The 17190-nt window shown below is 39.6% G+C and overlaps 2 protein-coding genes across 3 annotated transcripts; one reads left to right on the top strand and one right to left on the bottom strand.

Annotated features, from left to right (window-relative positions):
- Positions 1-294: 294 nt before the first annotated feature.
- Positions 295-5263, top strand: tbpl1 (TBP-like 1). 2 transcript variants are annotated; one of them, XM_005914353.3, is made up of 8 exons: positions 295-383; positions 987-1086; positions 1342-1587; positions 1686-1768; positions 3295-3358; positions 3667-3770; positions 4291-4385; positions 4763-5263. In XM_005914353.3, exons 3-8 carry the CDS (start codon positions 1453-1455, stop codon positions 4843-4845), a joined length of 564 nt encoding a protein of 187 aa, XP_005914415.1. In that variant the 5' UTR covers positions 295-383; positions 987-1086; positions 1342-1452; the 3' UTR covers positions 4846-5263. The 2 variants fall into 2 exon arrangements, with proteins under 2 accessions (XP_005914415.1, XP_005914414.1); XM_005914352.3 differs by having other exon boundaries at positions 317-455.
- Positions 5264-7264: 2001 nt separating this feature from the next.
- slc2a12 (solute carrier family 2 member 12) lies at positions 7265-17190 on the bottom strand. Its single transcript, XM_005914351.2, has 6 exons — positions 16940-17190; positions 16050-16167; positions 11122-12417; positions 10554-10676; positions 7773-7905; positions 7265-7513 (listed from the first exon to the last, which is right to left on the bottom strand). Exons 2-6 carry the CDS (start codon positions 16144-16146, stop codon positions 7426-7428), a joined length of 1737 nt encoding a protein of 578 aa, XP_005914413.1. The 5' UTR covers positions 16147-16167; positions 16940-17190; the 3' UTR covers positions 7265-7425.

Here is a 17190-nt window from a genome sequence, read left to right on the forward strand (position 1 = left end):
CCCCCCACATACACACAAAGCTATATATTAGGAGTTCTTATTAAATTTTTGTTTTTCATTTTTTTGATGGTTTATAGTTTTGTCAAAAAAAAAACGGTATTATTGCTGCACAGTTGTTTTGCAGTGTTAGAATTTTTATATCTATATATATATTTTTAAAAATGTAAGCAGCTAGGTACAACTTCGCAACAGAAATATATAGGCATTTGAAGTTCCCCCAGGGATCAATAAAGTATTCTGATTCTGATTCTGATTAAATTATATTTTATTTTACGATCCGGAAGTTGACGTTAATTTAGCGCACACTAGGAGCGGCTTTATTTTGTAAAACAGAAGCGGAAGGTGTCGTGTTTGTTACTGCTCGTTTGTGTGCGGAGGAAGTGGTTTGTCCACAAATTTTACTATTATCCGCCTTATTTGTGTTTTGGAATAACATCACAGAAAAAGCGAAAGCGGTAGCTGGATTCTTAAGATACAAACACCAGCCATTAACTTGCTTTAGACAGCTAGTCTGCTAGTTAGCATAGCTGACAACTTTTCATTCATTGCTGCCTGTGTACTCTTCTTTGTTGCTAGCTAACGGAAAGACCTCTTCACAACATTAGCTAGCTGAGCAGTTGCGAAATGTCGTTACCTCTTTGTTTTGCTTACAATCCCATATTAGTGCAGTTATTAGCGCAAACACCGACTCAGTGCATGTAGTTATGTTGAATTAGTTGCCGATTAGCTAGCAACATTTCCTCAAGCAAGCTTATCAGTTGCATGAGCTATAACGCAGTTTATAATACAAAGCAACGGTCTATACATTAAACGTGTCTATAAGTAACGAATTATTGACGTCGAGGGTCATATTTTGCTGTTACTTTCTTGGTTGTTAGTAGCAGTAGAAAGTAGCTAACGTGTTAGTCTGTATCGGTTTTTGTCGTGAAATTAGCTGGACGCTCAGCTAAAAGAATAATAATTGACAAAATAATATTTTCTTGCAGATATCTGAGTGATTCGTGCTTTGAGACACAGTCAAGTCTTTCAAGTGGAGGAGAACACCTTGCGGGCGAGGAGATAATTAGATGGTGGTGTGCAACTGAGGTGATAACCAATCTTCTTAGCATTTTTACTTACACTAACATACTAACTGGACTCATGAATTCAGCAAACACAAAATACATCTGCAAAATTCTGATATAGAGCAGGCACCGCAATACATATTTTTATTAATGAATGAATACATATTCATTCATGTAGTGCAATGCCCCTTGAAGTATTTCTGATTTTAAATTTCAGAAATATTTGAAAAATGGCTTCATTTGGGTTTTTTTGTTTGTTTGTTTGTTTGTTTTTTAGCCCATCTTGTCTCCTTTCCCATCGGTGCAATAATGGTGAGGGGTGGCATTTTTCATGAATAAGTGAGAAGAAAAACCTCTGTGGTCCTCTTGCTGCACCACACACTTCCCCATGGATTCAAGCAATGATGAGGCACTTGATATTATTATCACCAATGTGGTGGCAACCTTTCGGACTCGGTGTCACCTCAACCTCCGCACCATTGCCTTAGAAGGAACAAATGTCATCTATAAGCCAGAAGTAGGGGTAAGTGTATTGTTATTGGTGAAACTAGAGAATGCTGCATTCATGTTAACAGTTAGAACCGAGACATGAAATTGTGACTTCTCTTTTTTTGTCCTCAGAAAGTCCTGATGAAGCTTCGTAAACCAATGATAACTGCTTCAATCTGGTCTTCAGGGAAAATCATCTGCACTGGAGCAACAAGGTAGACTGACACTCATAATGCAACATGCATACACACACCTATACCTAACTAAATGTCAGATTATTTGCTTCTTTTGGCCTCAGAAGTCTTGCTACTTTATTTGTGGGGCTGTACTGCTACGTCCCTTATCATATGCAACTAATGCAGTTAGCATTTCTCTCACATGAGAGCTGAATTACTAGTCCCCCGAATGAAATTTAAAAGTTTTGATTTAATTTAAAAGTACAGAGTAAACTAAATACTAAATTGCTATAACTATGTTTCAATTTATCAGCAGTGTAGAAATTTCAACAAGGGTTTGAGCTGTCATTTGGGAAAGCATCATGCCAAACTCAAAAGAAATCGGGTCGGACTTGAGAAAAAGAATTGTTTATGCTCACAAAGCAGGAAATGAATATACAAAGTTATCACATTGGATATCATCAAGAAATTCAAAGAGAGCCACAGAGTACTTACACAAGTGTGGCAAAGGTAGGAAGCAAAAGATTGCAAACACTCTGGAAAGAAAAGTCGTGACAGATGTGTCTAAAGACCAACTCCAAAGACACTAGTGACTGACTTAGCCAAGTCAAGAATTGTGGTAACAAAGAAGACACTCACTAGGATGCAGACCAAGAAAAGCTCTACTTCTGCAGAAGAGACATCTTAGGGCAAACTGAAACATGCTAAGAACAACCTGGAGAAGGATTATACATACTCAAAGTGAATTTTTTGGTCAGATGAGATCACACTAGAGCTCAGAGACACACTGTTTATGCTTGGAGAAAGAAGAATGCCATCCCCACAGTGAAGCATGGCGGTGGGAGTGCTGTGCTGTGGGGACGCTTCAATAAAGGAATCCTAAATAAGAAAGCTATGCGAAGATTTTGAAAAAAAAACCTCAAGCATTCAGCAGCAAAACTGGGTCTGGGTTGCTGCTTGGTCTTCCAACACAACACCGATGTAAAACATACAGCTCTTCTGGTGTGGAACTACCTCTAGAAGACCAAAGTGAGCGTTACTGACTGGCCTGCACAAAGCCCTGACTTGCAGATCATTGGAAATCTATAGAATAAACTGAAGACCAAGGTCCATGCTCGCAGCCCATTAAATCTGAAGGAGCATGAGAGATTTGCTAAAGAACAATGGGCTGAGACTGCTCAGGAGACGTGTGTGGGGCTTGCTGAAAACTCCAATTAATGACTGGAGACTGTTATCCAGCAGCATCCACGCAATTGAAAATTGGCGTCGGGAGGCTAATGATTTTAACCCTGGTAGTTTTTGTCAAATATTTTTATTTCTCTGTGCAAAGTCAAATAATATAAGCAGCCCAAGTAAAACTAGAATGTGCATGAATAATACTTCTGTCCTCATCTGTATTAGCCCAGTTTAGAGGTTTGGATTGTAAGTATTACTCAATTACTCAAAAATATGTTAGTTTCTGATTATGGTTTGTATACCAAGGAATTCATTTCACTGAGTTATGCTGCCATTTATCCGTTCTTTTCTCTTCCTCCTTTTTTTTTTTTTTTTTTTTTTTGTTAAAGTGAGGATGAGGCAAAGCTCGGTGCTCGCAGGTTAGCACGCTGTCTGCAGAAACTAGGCTTCAAGGTAAGAATAATCACAGCAGCTGGTTTTGCATGGAAATACACAGTCAATCTGTTATTTGTTTAAACTCAGCCTACCTGAACGTTGTCCCAACTATTAAGACCACAGAGTCCCCATCTTCTGATGGTTGTTACTAGCAGGGTAACGCACAGTGTCACAAAGCTCAAACTACCTGAAACTGCAGTTATCTACATTAAGGCCATAAGACCTAAACTGGATTTCTCCTTTAATTATTGGACCTAAAATAAAAAGAAGTGTAAACTCATAAATGCGTGTATTTTGTGTCTCATATGTTTATGCTGTCTGTTCAGGTGAGGTTTTCAGCCTTCAAAGTTGTGAATGTGCTGGCAGTGTGCTCCATGCCATTTGCAGTAAATCTTATAAACTTCACGAAGAATAACCGACCCATTGCCAGGTAATGCAGTGCTGCTAAGTCACAACTGTTGCAACATTAATTAAAATCAATGCCATCATTGTCATCGTCATTATAACTATCCTGATCAAGCTGTAGCATATGTTTATCCACAGTCTTATTGCTTTCTGCTGTTTTTTTTGGGTCGTTAGCTTCATGGTGTGATACCATATTGAAAGAAAATAGTGACAACTGTGATTTCAAGTCCTGACATGAGCAGCAATAATGTTCAAAGTGAACGGGGAATAGAAGTTTAATGTTTGCTAGTGGAGGATGACCTCTAGTGGTTAGAGTAAACCTCACCGCATTGAGTGCATGTACCTGACACTACAGTGGAGCAAGCAGGCTGAAGAAGTATGTGTGTGTGTGTACTCTAGTTGTTGGATTTGGATTACTGTTGTACATGCTATCTGACAGAATATAGGCTGGCATCTAAACATGCATCAAGTCCGTTACTCACAAAGCTGTACGTATAACTTTTCCGATGTGCACACATGTACTAAAAACTTTTTACCATTTACAGTTATGAACCTGAGCTCCACCCAGCTGCTACATACAGGATCAAAAATCTAAAGGCGACTATACAAGTGTTCTCAACTGGCAGCCTCACAGTTACAGGTATCTCACTCCTTACGAGGCTCAACACACACAGACACATTAAGTATCTTACCCCTTTTTATGTACAGCTAAGAAGGCACATTGGCTTAAGGGATTGAGGTCATGTAAAATGAAAGCATTTTATAACTTGTTTCAATGAGGAAAGCGGTTTGTAAATAACCCAATTCCTCCAAGAATTTTACTCAAGCAAAATTGTTTTTTGTGCTTCCTTTCGTGTGGTGCACTGTTTATCAGGCTAAAGTTGAAACCCAAGGCGGTCTTTTTTTTTTTTTTTTTTTTTTTTTTAAAGCTTCTATTCCAGTTCTGTTGTTTTTTCTTTGTCCTGATATATTTTTGCTGATCTTTTTCTGCTTTCACACCATCACTGGATGGCTTAGGACCAAATGTTCAGAACGTGGCCACAGCAGTGGAGCAAGTCTACCCGCTACTGTTTGAGTGTCAGAAACCCCGCTGCAAATGAAACGATACAAGACTAAGGACTCGAGCTATTGAGTACTCAAAACGGACGAAGAAGCACCTTATCCTTGGAATTGCTTGCTTTGGTTTCATCACTATGTGGCAACAGCCACAAACGTCTGAACTCATTCATAGGCTGGGCTTGGAATACCACACTTGTAACGTCCTAAAATGTCCTCGTTATATTTTACAAAATTTTAACGTTGTTGTGGAGTTGTTGGGATCTTGTGATTTTAACAGCCTAAACCTGCAAATGTCTTCCAAACTTAATATCCTTCAGCAGGCACCCGTCCTCCTCACCTGACAGTGAAGAGGCAGGAAGTTATTTGCTGTAGCTTATTTGCTTTTGGATGTCTCTGCATGGACAGTTAAAGACCATTTTGAAACTATTTAAGATTTGGCTATATATATATATACATATATAAAAAACCAAAAACTGCCGTCCAAGGTTTGTAAAAGTCCTGCACAGGTACTCTGTATTACCCGTGTTATTGCTAAAGGAGAAAAACTGCAGACAGAGAAGTGGAATATTATCAGTGTACACAATGTAAGAGCAGGCCGATATGCAGAAACACATCCACTTACAACTTAAACACACCTCAAATTTACTTCCTTTTGTTCAAAATAAGGCACATTTCATTTCTTGTTGTTTCTTAATAGTTTTAAGAACATTTTGCAAATATGCTTGATGTATTTTAATGTTTTGACATGTTGAACACTTCTCAAAGGTTAAGAATATTTTCAGTTTTCAAGTGACGAGTTAAGCTGTTCATTGAACACAACCACTTGTTAGACAATATTGAGGAGATTTTTTTTATTAGCAGAGGACTAAGAAATCATTAAAACACTGTCCACAATTGCCAGTATACACACACACACAAAGTAGCAAAAACATAACATGAAAAAGTAACTGACTCATAATTACAAAAGCAGCCACTCTGTGGAGTCGTACAAAGTTGTATGGCAGCACTAACACTTGTCGAAAAGGTTTCGTAATACATTCATGTGAATTCTTGAGGCAACCATGAGTGTTCGGACAGGCATAAAGGCAACATGTATGTATGTATATAAATGCATCTGATAGAAAAAATGTTGATTAAAAGCTTAGACATGCTGTTTAAATGTGTGTATGATGGAGTACTTTTTGAACTAGTGTCAACTGAAAAATTGTGGCACTTGGATTTTTGTATTTTGTATAAAAAAAAAATAAAAGTGAACAGGCAACCAGTGGACTACTGTGTGGTGTGTTTGCTCCCCTTTGCATGACATTGCTTTTGTGTGTGTGAACATATCCCGAGTACATGTGGAGAAGGCACTTCCCAGTTGATTTGTTTTTTTGTTGTTTTTTTTTTCCCTAGAATGTCTTCCATACTGTCATTAACGACTGAGATTTCCATGTCAGGCTTTGCAAACACACATTGCAACATTTAAAAGGTGATGCAAGTCAAAGTACAGGTTATAAAATGTAAATGTTTTACTCGTGCATAGGGCATCCGCTATAGAATTTGTATTCTTAAACTCATTACAGCATCGTACTAATAGAAAATAAAAGAAGGAATCGGTCTAAATCACAATTCATGCCAAACATGGCTCCTGAACCTCGTGATTTGCTTTTTTTCGCCGATTCTTTTTAAACATTCAGTAGCCGGTCTTATACAGGTAGCTGCGTGTTCCCATAAAATGCAAATGAGGAGACAAACAATTCCTTCCATATTTCATGTGGGTTTGCAACACATCCACTAACATAACTGGTATGACTGGTTTGGCCCTTGTGTACCACATTAAATATGACAATGGGCACCAATAAAATGACACTGTGCTTAGGAATAAGCTTGCCCTCCTACAAAGAACGAGTACCAGTTTGGGCTATTAGTGTTTGATTTTAGTTAATATAATGCCAGATTTGCTAGATGAATTTTTTTTTACTCAAAACGGAGAAAAAAAAAATGTAAAAACTGATGGAAATTGAGAAAAAGATTTTCTTTTTCTTGAATATAACAATTAATACTAGAACCTAATACTAGCTATGCTCATTTTAAAAAAATCAAAGGCTCCATGATGGGATCACATATGGGCATCATCATCATCAAGAAACAGCTGTAACTACAGCCAATATAGCGACGTAGATGAGATGATTGTTGCTGAACTGCAGAGCTCCTTCAGTGACAGACTGCTGCATCCTAGATGCATGAAGGAGTGTTTCCGCAGGTCCTTCCTCCCTGCAGCTGTCAGACTGTACAATCAGAACTGCTCCCAACAAACATAGATGTTTACATCTGCGCTGTAACTGCAATAAGTTAATTAACCGATTCGCACTACAACCTGGTTTGCCTCTTACCTGTAGTTATTTTTATTTAATTTAATAACTGTACAGTACTCTGTTTATAATAACCATTGTCCTTAATGTAAATATGTAAGAAAAATTGTGTATGTTTCTGTTCCGTGTCCTGTGTACTGTTTGTTTGTATATGTGTCTTTTTGGCTGCTGTTACAACCAAATTTCCCCTTGTGGGACAATTAAAGGATTATTCTAGATATATGGATATTTTTGATTGTATATTGTCTTGATCGTTGCTCTTGACTCTCAGGACAGTTGTTGTGTAGGTTTGCTGTCCCTGATCAGGCTCTCTTGAGGCTGAACCGGCCTGGAAATTCTCACCTTAAAAGTCTTCCTGTTAAACAGGGAGTGGAGAAACAGAAGGTAAAAATCACTTTCACAAACCAGTTTACTAGATGTTGACGGCATAGACGTCAAATGTTCAAATTCAAATTCTATTTGTCACATACACAGTCATACACAGTACGATATGCAGTGAAATGCTTAGACTGCTCGTGACCTAAAGAAAAAAAGACTGAATAGGATAGGAAATAAATATGAAAATTAAAATGAAGGGTAAAGGGTAAATTTAGCTAGGAAGTGTTACCACTCACTTCTTAGCTAGCTCTTTTGAGATCTCCTCCAGTGTGCGACCTTTGGTGTCAGGGACAAAGAGGACGACGAATACCAGCAGAACAAAGCTCATGGTGGAGTACAGGAACATAACATTGGGCACACCGATGTTTTCTTTAAAAAACAAAAAACGAAACAATTAATATAATGCAATACCATACTTGCTGCATAAGCAACCCCGTTTCCCAAAAAATTGAGACATTATGTAAAAAAATGAAATAAATAAGAAATGATTTGCAAATCATCCAAATTTAATTTAAAAATTCCAAATGTTGATACTGATGAATTTTATACGCATGTTCATTTTCCTTCAATAGACCAACAACACGTCCAAGCTATATACCACTATCTTGCTATGAAACCTGGGATAACAATTAAGTTCCATGATTGCCCACAATGTTCAGGCAGCAGCGTATTAAAAGCAAAAACTGAAATTTGCACCATGAGTTCAGGAATTTGTAAGATCATATGAGTGCACTACAATATATGACATGCATAACTTGCACATCTTTGAATGGATTATGGCTGAGCAATGTATACAAGGACATCAAATCAATCAATCAATCTTTATTTATAAAGCACTTTTCATACAGAAAAAATGTAGCACAAAGTGCTTTACATAGTTAAAAGCAGCCCACCCCACCCTCCAACTCACTCCCCACACTCTCAGTACACATATATCCCCCCACCCACACACACATACACACACGCGCACACTTAAAGAGTAAAAATTGGGCTGGGCTCGCATGAGCCAAGTGAGGAAACACTATAACAGAGAGCCGTCTGCACCGGGAGCCGGTCACAGACCGCAGCCTCCAGGCTGGGCACACAGCCGGAGGGAGGCAAAGGAGCCCCCCAACCAGGCTGAGAGGACCCCAGAGACCCAGCAGCCACGGTCAATAACAGCCCCGGTGCAGAGAGCGCCCTCCGAGGAAACACTGGAGATATAACGCAATACGATGTATACAGGGTAAAATGATAAAATAAATAAGAACAGGATATAATATAAATAGAAATAGAAATAGAGTAAGAAGATTAAAAAATGAATAAGAATAAAATCAAGAAATATTAGGTAAATCCTAAATTAATAATAGAATAACAGGACAGAATAAATAAGCATAAAAAATAAATAAACGCTAAGTAAAAGCTAAATTAAAAAGGTGGGTCTTGTTGCCATCTGGTCAACATCTACTTCAAGGAAGTTCTTGCTTATTTCAGCAAGCCATTGCCAAACCACGCTTAAACAAAAATCTTCGAACAGTATAGCGCAGTAACTCAGCTGATTAAGCAAAAATGTTTGACTGTTTGTGTTACCATAGCACCACTACTTGTCACACAATAAATAGCGCTACTACACCTCTGAGTGTTCCCTTTTTTTAATTAAATATTTACCTGTCAGACTTACAGACTGACTTACGTAAAGAGACAAAAGGTCCCTAATTTGCATGTTGCAGCAGTAATTATACAGTTTGGAACTTGCCCTTTAGCATGACTGGTAGGACTGCTTTGAGCTTTGTTTGTGTAGCCACCCTACATATGACAGGGAGCAGTATTGCTGCTTATTTTATAAAAGATAATGTCAACACATACACATACCGCATTGTTACAATAGTATGACTAAAAAGTTAGAGTCCAGGAGCTAAACTGGCTTCTTGCTTGCAGTCCAGACTTGTCAATCATAAAAAATACACACAAACATTTGGCATTTTAGGAAACCAGAGCAACAGGTCTGCAATTGCTTTGAACTTTTCTCAATTTTGACATCTGGGCAACACAGCGATGCACTGGTAACGCTCATAGTAAGGTTTCTTATTTAAAAACCTCTGGATGCTTCTGTTTCTTTCCACAAGATTAACGATTTAAAGTCAAATTAGTCACAAGTATGAATATAAAAGTCTGGGTTTGTCTGTTTTCTGACATAATGAGAATTTGTCTAGGGTTTACCCTGTCTCTTTCTGTATGACGACTATGTATTTTAATTTTTACATGTTACTAATAAAGGAACATTTAAAATATAGCTGCATAACCTAGTTTAAGTCCACTATATAGGCAAATGTTTGGCAAACAATGCTAACCAGGTGCTAAAATAAAGAGATGCCAAAATGTGAACACTAACTAATTGGGTTAGGTGTGGTCTTGGGCTTGATCTTGGCAGTTCTGTTGGAGGATAGTAAAATTGTAAAAATGTGTTTTTTAATATGATTATCACTTATCAAACAGAAACTCTGTGTTAAATTATACAGCGTTTCTGTGAATTCTTGCACTAGTTTAAACACGTCTGGTGCAAATACATGTCAGTGTAGGCTCTCAGTCGTTCAGGCCATGGTAGTCTAAGGAGCTTGGAAAAGAAAGCGATTCGACTTTAAGTTCAAGTCTTTAAGTTTCTTAAAGATGTTTCACTTCTCATCCAAGAAACTTGTTCAGTTCTAAAACCAAATGGTTGAGAGTCCCAGGTATTTAAACCCTGCTGGAAATTTCTGTTGGGTTTGTTGATTGATCATGTGTCTCACCACATGAGGCAAGGTATGAAAAAAGGCGTGGCTCATTATCACCAGAGGTTTTAGGTGAAACCATTGTGAGACCCAATGAGATCACCTGATGTAAGATGTGAGTGGGGGTTGAGGCACCAGGGAAAGGATCTCAATGCGGCATTGTAGGTGGCAGAGAGTTGGTGTCGTGTAAGTATAGCTGCTGTAAGTATAGCACATACCACAACTAGCTAGAACCTACAATTTATAAATTATAAGTAATAAAGTACTCACCTGTGATGGTGAGGAAGGTCATGGAGATCAGCAGATTTGTGGCCCAGTTTACAGCTGACACCACCGACACAGCTCTACCTCTGACTCCCATCGGAAAGATCTCACTGAGAACGACGTACACCACTAAAAAGAGATAAAGGACAAAAAAAAGAGGGGTATAAGACTGTGTATAACCATTCCCTTAACCATTTAAGGTTAATGAGAGTTAATGAAATCTCACTGTCTTACCATAAGCTGACTATATTTGCTTTCCATCTCAGATTTTTGAAACCAGATGTCATGATCATTCATTAATTCAAACTTTAATAAGAGGAAAAACTTGACTTGAGCCCAGGAAAGTGTTTTTACCAATGCCGAAAACATTGGATTAACTTTCCATACACTTCTAAATAACAGGAAGTGTTTTTTGCAACCACGGAAGTCGTCTATCAGAAAAAATGCATGTTTGAAGCAAATGAGTTTGCTTCACTTTTCAGACTCAGAAGCAATGTCCATCTTATATATCCAGTCTCTAGATAAATACAGAGACACTGCATGTGTATGTGAACCATAATGTACGGGTACTTACTTGGTCCAAGACTAATTGAGAAGGCTGCCACATACACCAGCAGGCTGATCAATGACGCCCACTTCAGTGAGGAAGACACTTCAACAAGAGTCCTTCCTTCTACTGATTCCCACACTGCATCATTCTCTGTTTTGAGCCCCTGCACCTGTTCAGTGTTCCACTGGTTTTCCAGGTGGATAGACAAAGTGCCACTATTCTCAAAGTCTGTGAAGGTTTCGTTTAAATCCCATGGCATATGCGTGTTGTTTAGAGGGCTTTGGCTATTGCACAGGCTTGTGAGGTGAGTGTGACTTTGTAGAGTCAATGTACCAAGGGCAGCCAGCGATAATCCCATAGCGACAGCACCCACACACAAAAAGCTCTTGGGTCCCAATCGGTCGACCAGCAACACGGCAGGGATGGTACCAACTACTTTTACGACTCCGAACCCCGTGGAGGCCAGGGTTGCTGCAGCATCACTGTTGAAGCCAACGCTGCGGAGAAGTGGTGAAGCATAGGAAAGGATGTTGGGCTGTCCAGTAGCCTGCTGGAGGAAGACTAAGGCCACACCTATTAAAAGCCGTGAACGCAGATTAGCTTTGGTACTGAAAAGCTCCAAGAAGCTATGCTCTGATTCTTCTTTCAGTCCAACCTGGATATCCCTGAGCTCCACTTCCACACGCTCCTTACTTACGCATCTCATTCTGGCCAACACTTTCTTCGCCCGCTCCACTTTGCCCTGAGCAACGAGGAAGCGTGGACTGGGTGGGAGGAATATGAGCGCACCTATTTGCAGGAGTGCTGGAGGAATTACTAGTCCAAATGTATAGACCCAGCCATGAGGTACGGTAGCAAAGGCGTAACTACAGCCAAATCCCAGCATTACACCAACAACCAACATCAACTCGTACAGCGTCACCAGAAGACCCCTCCTCTCCCTCGGTGAGATCTCTGCAATGTACAAACAAGCTGCTGTCCCTGAAAGAGATGTTCCCATGCCCACAATTACACGGCCAAGTGTCAGTGCAACAAAAGAAGCCACAGCGATGAGCACAACGGTGCCGCCAACTACTAGAACAGCACTCAGGAGCAAAGAGCAGCGTCGGCCGTAGCGATCTAAAAATGTTCCTCCGGCCAGGCAGACGAGGAGTGCACCGAGCAGGTGGGAGCTGACCAGCAGTTCCTGTTCCCTGCAGGAGAGAGAGAGGAGGCCCCGCAGCTGCAGCAGGACCCCAGAGGTCAGCCCCATTTCGTAGCCCAACATCAGGCCGCTCAGAGAGGCCGCTATGGCTGCAACCACCACCAGCCAGCTGCAGCCTGCAGAAAGGGACAGAAATACAGAGAACACAGTGAAAGAATGTATCTTAAGATGATAGCTATACTGAATTAAGCGCCAAGTGCAAGTTTCCAATCTCCTAGCTTCACTTTTTGTCCCAAAAAAACAAGACCAAGATTGTAGGTTAACCCAGCAAGTGGGCCTAGTTTTATTGTGTTGTGTTTTTCGAACATTATCAGTAATACAGAGAAATACAGAGAAAGGGTTGTGGGCTACATAAGGTAAGAGGTGCGTCTAGAGTATCCAGGTCCTCTTGTCCCACATTCTGTGACAAAGTTCCACATTTGGACTGGCTCAAGTTGATGCCGCTCAACAGGGAAAATGGCATGTAAGAATGAAGTCACAATATGTGTCAATAATGCCTTTTTTGGCCTTAGTAACGTGTCCCGACATCATCCCTGTTCATTCTAGGTGGGATCCATGACAAGGCTAACAAACAGTCATTTACACTCATACCTACAGTCAGTTTAGAAATAAATCAGCTAAACTAACACACATCACTTTGGAGTTTCAACATACAAAGCCAGATGTTTCCTGCACAGGTGCTAATCACTGCACCCCCATGCCATCGCCAGAAACAGCCATTTAGTCTAGAATGGAGGAACAGGTTGAACCTTATTTGATTGGCCACAAAACGGACTCTGCCCCAGGTAAAATGCTTTTACAACCTGTTACCCAATTCCTAAAACAGCTTCCAGAACACATGTATCTGCCTGTAAACCGGATAAGATTAAAAGTTTTTATATAGCATTTGACTACCTCAAAAGATTAAAAACTCACTTAAGGTGATCTGATACCATCTAATGTTTTCTTATGCAAGGACACAGTGCTGTGGCTTCATTTATTAAAGTTACAGTGTGTAAAATCTTACCACTAGATGTCTGTAGACTGTAGACTGCAATCAACTGAACTGTTTTCCTATCCCTCCCAATTCAAGTCCACCATCCTAGCTATGGTGGCCACAATAGAACAAATGTCTCTGACTGCTGTTCAGTTGTAGTGAGTGTGAATGTAACAGTGTTGGATTCGGACACTTAGCAAATATACTCTCATACGATGTGTGAATGTAATCAAATTGTTTGCCAGAGGGACCGTGAGATACTAATGCTAATAACCAGCAGTTGACGGGGGTGTAGTCGTGTTAGGCTGTCCTGCCAAAACACAATTAGAAGGGACGACCACTTTATTCAGTGTGGTGGAATGACATGGCTGCTTCCACAAATTGTTTCTGTGTATTTTTAATGTATTAATTCTAAGTTTTTGCGAATGTATCAATTCATAATTTATACAAAATTAGGATATATAATTATAAACTTACCTATATATCTTAGTGAGTACAATATTATTTTTTTCGATTAAACAGATTAACCTCTGTATCTTTAACAAAGGCTCATGAGAATTTTATGTATACTTGATAATATCCCTTAAGCAGCTACAAGCAACCGCTGGTCCTTTTTATTTGGTGGTTATGGCCTGTTGCAAAGACTAGTAGGAAATATTAACATGTTGAACTAGTATGTCCTAGACATGTTTGATCTGAAAAAGGTTTACTTGCAAACTAATAAATAGTTAAACATTTAGATTTAAAAAAAATAACTGTATTCGAGAATGGATGCCATCTTCTTAACACTGCTTTGTTGTGCCTCACATTTAAACAGTAATACAAACAACCTGTATGGATCAGAATCAGAGTGTTTTAATATGTTCTTGTTTATAACTTGTCAAGCTCATATGCAGGATTAAGAACTTGGTAAACAGAGTGTGGAGGGGCAGTAGATGATATTGCGTAAGCTAATGCGGTACTGTGTCCGTTCACCTTCCACAACAAAAAAACTCTTAAGTAACAAATATTCAGTCAAGTCAGGGTTTACGAAGAGTCCTCAGAAGGTTCACCCGACCATGAAGTCACTTTATTAGTGCTGACTGTGTGGAATTAGTGGTCAAGGATCAGAAGAAGAATGAAGCAATCTGGTAAGGCTGTGTGTTTGTGAACATGTGCTAGGAGTGCTTCACGTTGACTAATAGATTATTGTTACAGATGAAAGGGGAAGAAGATGACTTTAGCATTATCTTACATAATGCATCATTAGTTATATTACATTAGGTGATAATATCCCTGCACCTGTTATTAACTGTACTTTCTAAAGCTATAAACACAAATGTGTATCTAACGACCACACTAGTGAGAGCTTTTATTAGATATGATTACATATGATTTTATTACACACGATTCAAGGAAAGCTAACACAGCTGCAAACTATTAAATGCTACGAAGTTTGCTTTGACAGTTCAGCTGCAACCCCAGCACTCAGCCTCATATCAGTCATTTCCATTAAATGGTTGTCTAATAATAGGATTTTATGTCATTTGTTAGCATGTCACAGCCTGTGATACCTTAACTCAAAATTCACACTGGCGCACTTGCTAATACTGTTCTAGAGAACAACCCCACTTTTTTAAATTTGAAACAAGGAATTGTTTATTTCCAACCATGTGCTAGCCTACCTTAGACGCACAAACACACGTTTACTGTGGCTGGAGGGTCCACCACTGGGAAATGTTTTTTGGCCTACCGTGACCTGTTAGCTGTCCTTATCTGACTACCAATGAAGTCCATGTACAGCAGAGCCAGTGCAGTGAAAGCAAAGTGTTTGCTTCTGCATCCAGGTCAAGTGTAAGCCTGGCAGTACCACACTTCAGTATCTGATTATCATAAAATGCACTCTTTCCAACATGTAGTGAAGGCAAATAGCAAGGTAACTGATGTTTTTCCAAACAGTGGGTGGGCATTATGTGAAGAGTCTGTGTCACATTTTTGGCACATAAATACATCGTGACTGAGACACAAGAAATCAGACATCAGCACCTTTTGGCTTAATCATAAATCACTGTTCGAGAAGCTCAGCTCCGTAATCCTGCAATTCATTAAACTATTCTAAGAAGCGGGTTTGTCAGGTTATCTGGATGCTGAGCTAAACCTAGCTCCTGATTGATGCAAATTATTACTTGGAGAATCAATATATCTCAGTTTAGTGACTTATATTTCTAGCGTGTAGTTTAGTCACATATGAAGCTGAATGGGTTATGTTTTTAACATTATGGATGGATACTTGTGAAGAGCCCGTGCAACGTTTTTGCTATTGTGCAACCAAGGTCAGCATGACCAGGACTCAAGCATAAAAAGCTGTCATAAACATGTTTTGGCTTAATCATAAATGAGTGTTTGAGCAACAGCTAATGTGAAGAAGTTGCTCATGCAGCAAATGCCTTTCTTTTGCTCCAGCTTAATAATCATAGGATTCATGTATCCATTCTAAGAAGCAGGTTTGCAGAGTTTTCCAGATGTTGAGCCAAATTATTACATCTCAGTTCCACATCTAGACAGTATTCCTTGAGCAATCATCTACATCTTCTTTCTCTAAGGGACAGCCAACACTGACTTTCACTATATGCATTCTTAGGGATTTAAGTGTTTAGCAATGTTCAGCAGAGAATCCCCCTTTTTTTAAACCCTATTTAGACTTTTAAATGACGTAAGATATAAGCTCTAAACAGAACATGCACATGCACACTTTTAAACCTGATAAAAGACAACATCAGTGGCTGTTCATACCTGGCTCTCTGGGTGAGGTCAGCTTTTGGTTCTCAGCTGAGGGTTTGCTTGGGAGGTAAGAGGTCATCCTCTTGGTTTCGCTGCTGGACTCCATCATTAACCGCCACTAACAATAGACCTACAAACAAGTACACACCAGCGTATTTAAACAAACAAATCATTGTGCAAAGGCAAGAAAAAATACAGCAGATATTATTCATGTTGCACAAGGACAGATACATGAAATTCTAATTCACATCAACATCCCAGGCATCATTATAAAATATTTATTATACAGTAACATGAACAGATCCAGACAGAAAAACATAATTAATCATCAAACATGATCCCCAGTCACAGGTGAAGAATCAGCTGATGCCTCTTTGTGGCTCTGGCTGGGTGCACCCAGGTTTCCCTGTCATACAAACCAGCTGTGTGAAGCTCACCACGGACAGCTGCAGCTGGATCTGTAAGAAAAGGGCTGACGACTGTGTGGCATATAGTTGTTTAAAGCTGAAAGTGTTGCACGTGTTTTTTTGAAAATCTCTGGAAATAGCTATAGAAACTGTGCTCTCTCCTTTACCTGTGACCAGATACTGCACTGTGATCAATGCTACTTCAATGTTGCAACAGATCACTGTTATAATTAGTGATACTACAGACAAAGTCCACGATCGCGTGTTTTTCTGCCTATATATTATACAAGAGTTGAGCTAAACCCTTGCAGTGCACTTCTGTAGAGGCTAGACAGCACTGAGTACCAGGAATCACAGACGTCTTTAGTGCAAAAGCCCACAGCGCTCAAATACGGGTGTGTTTACGTGCAAACAAACCGTTTTTGCTACCTAAAAGTTTCTTAGAGCACACATTTAGGTTGTAATGACAGCCGAGTGCAGTGACATTATTCCTACCTGGCGCCACAGGCTTTCTTTCTGCTGTTGGCCTACGCCCGAGTCTGTCGGTCCATTCGTTCTCGTGTCCACAGCTTCGCCGTCCACACTTCCAGAGTTCCCCGGACTCCTCTTTTGCTCGTGTTACTGCACGCTCTCGGCTTGTTTTTGCTCAAGTATTTGCATAACCCCGCACACTTATTCCCGCACTACCAATAGAAAACTCTCCTTAGCCTTGGACCTCCTATCGTGACCTCTTATTGGACCAAAGT

This window comes from Haplochromis burtoni, unplaced genomic scaffold, assembly GCF_018398535.1.
Source record: "Haplochromis burtoni strain Fernald_Lab_line unplaced genomic scaffold, NCSU_Asbu1 Contig_8, whole genome shotgun sequence".
Taxonomy (NCBI): domain Eukaryota; kingdom Metazoa; phylum Chordata; class Actinopteri; order Cichliformes; family Cichlidae; genus Haplochromis; species Haplochromis burtoni.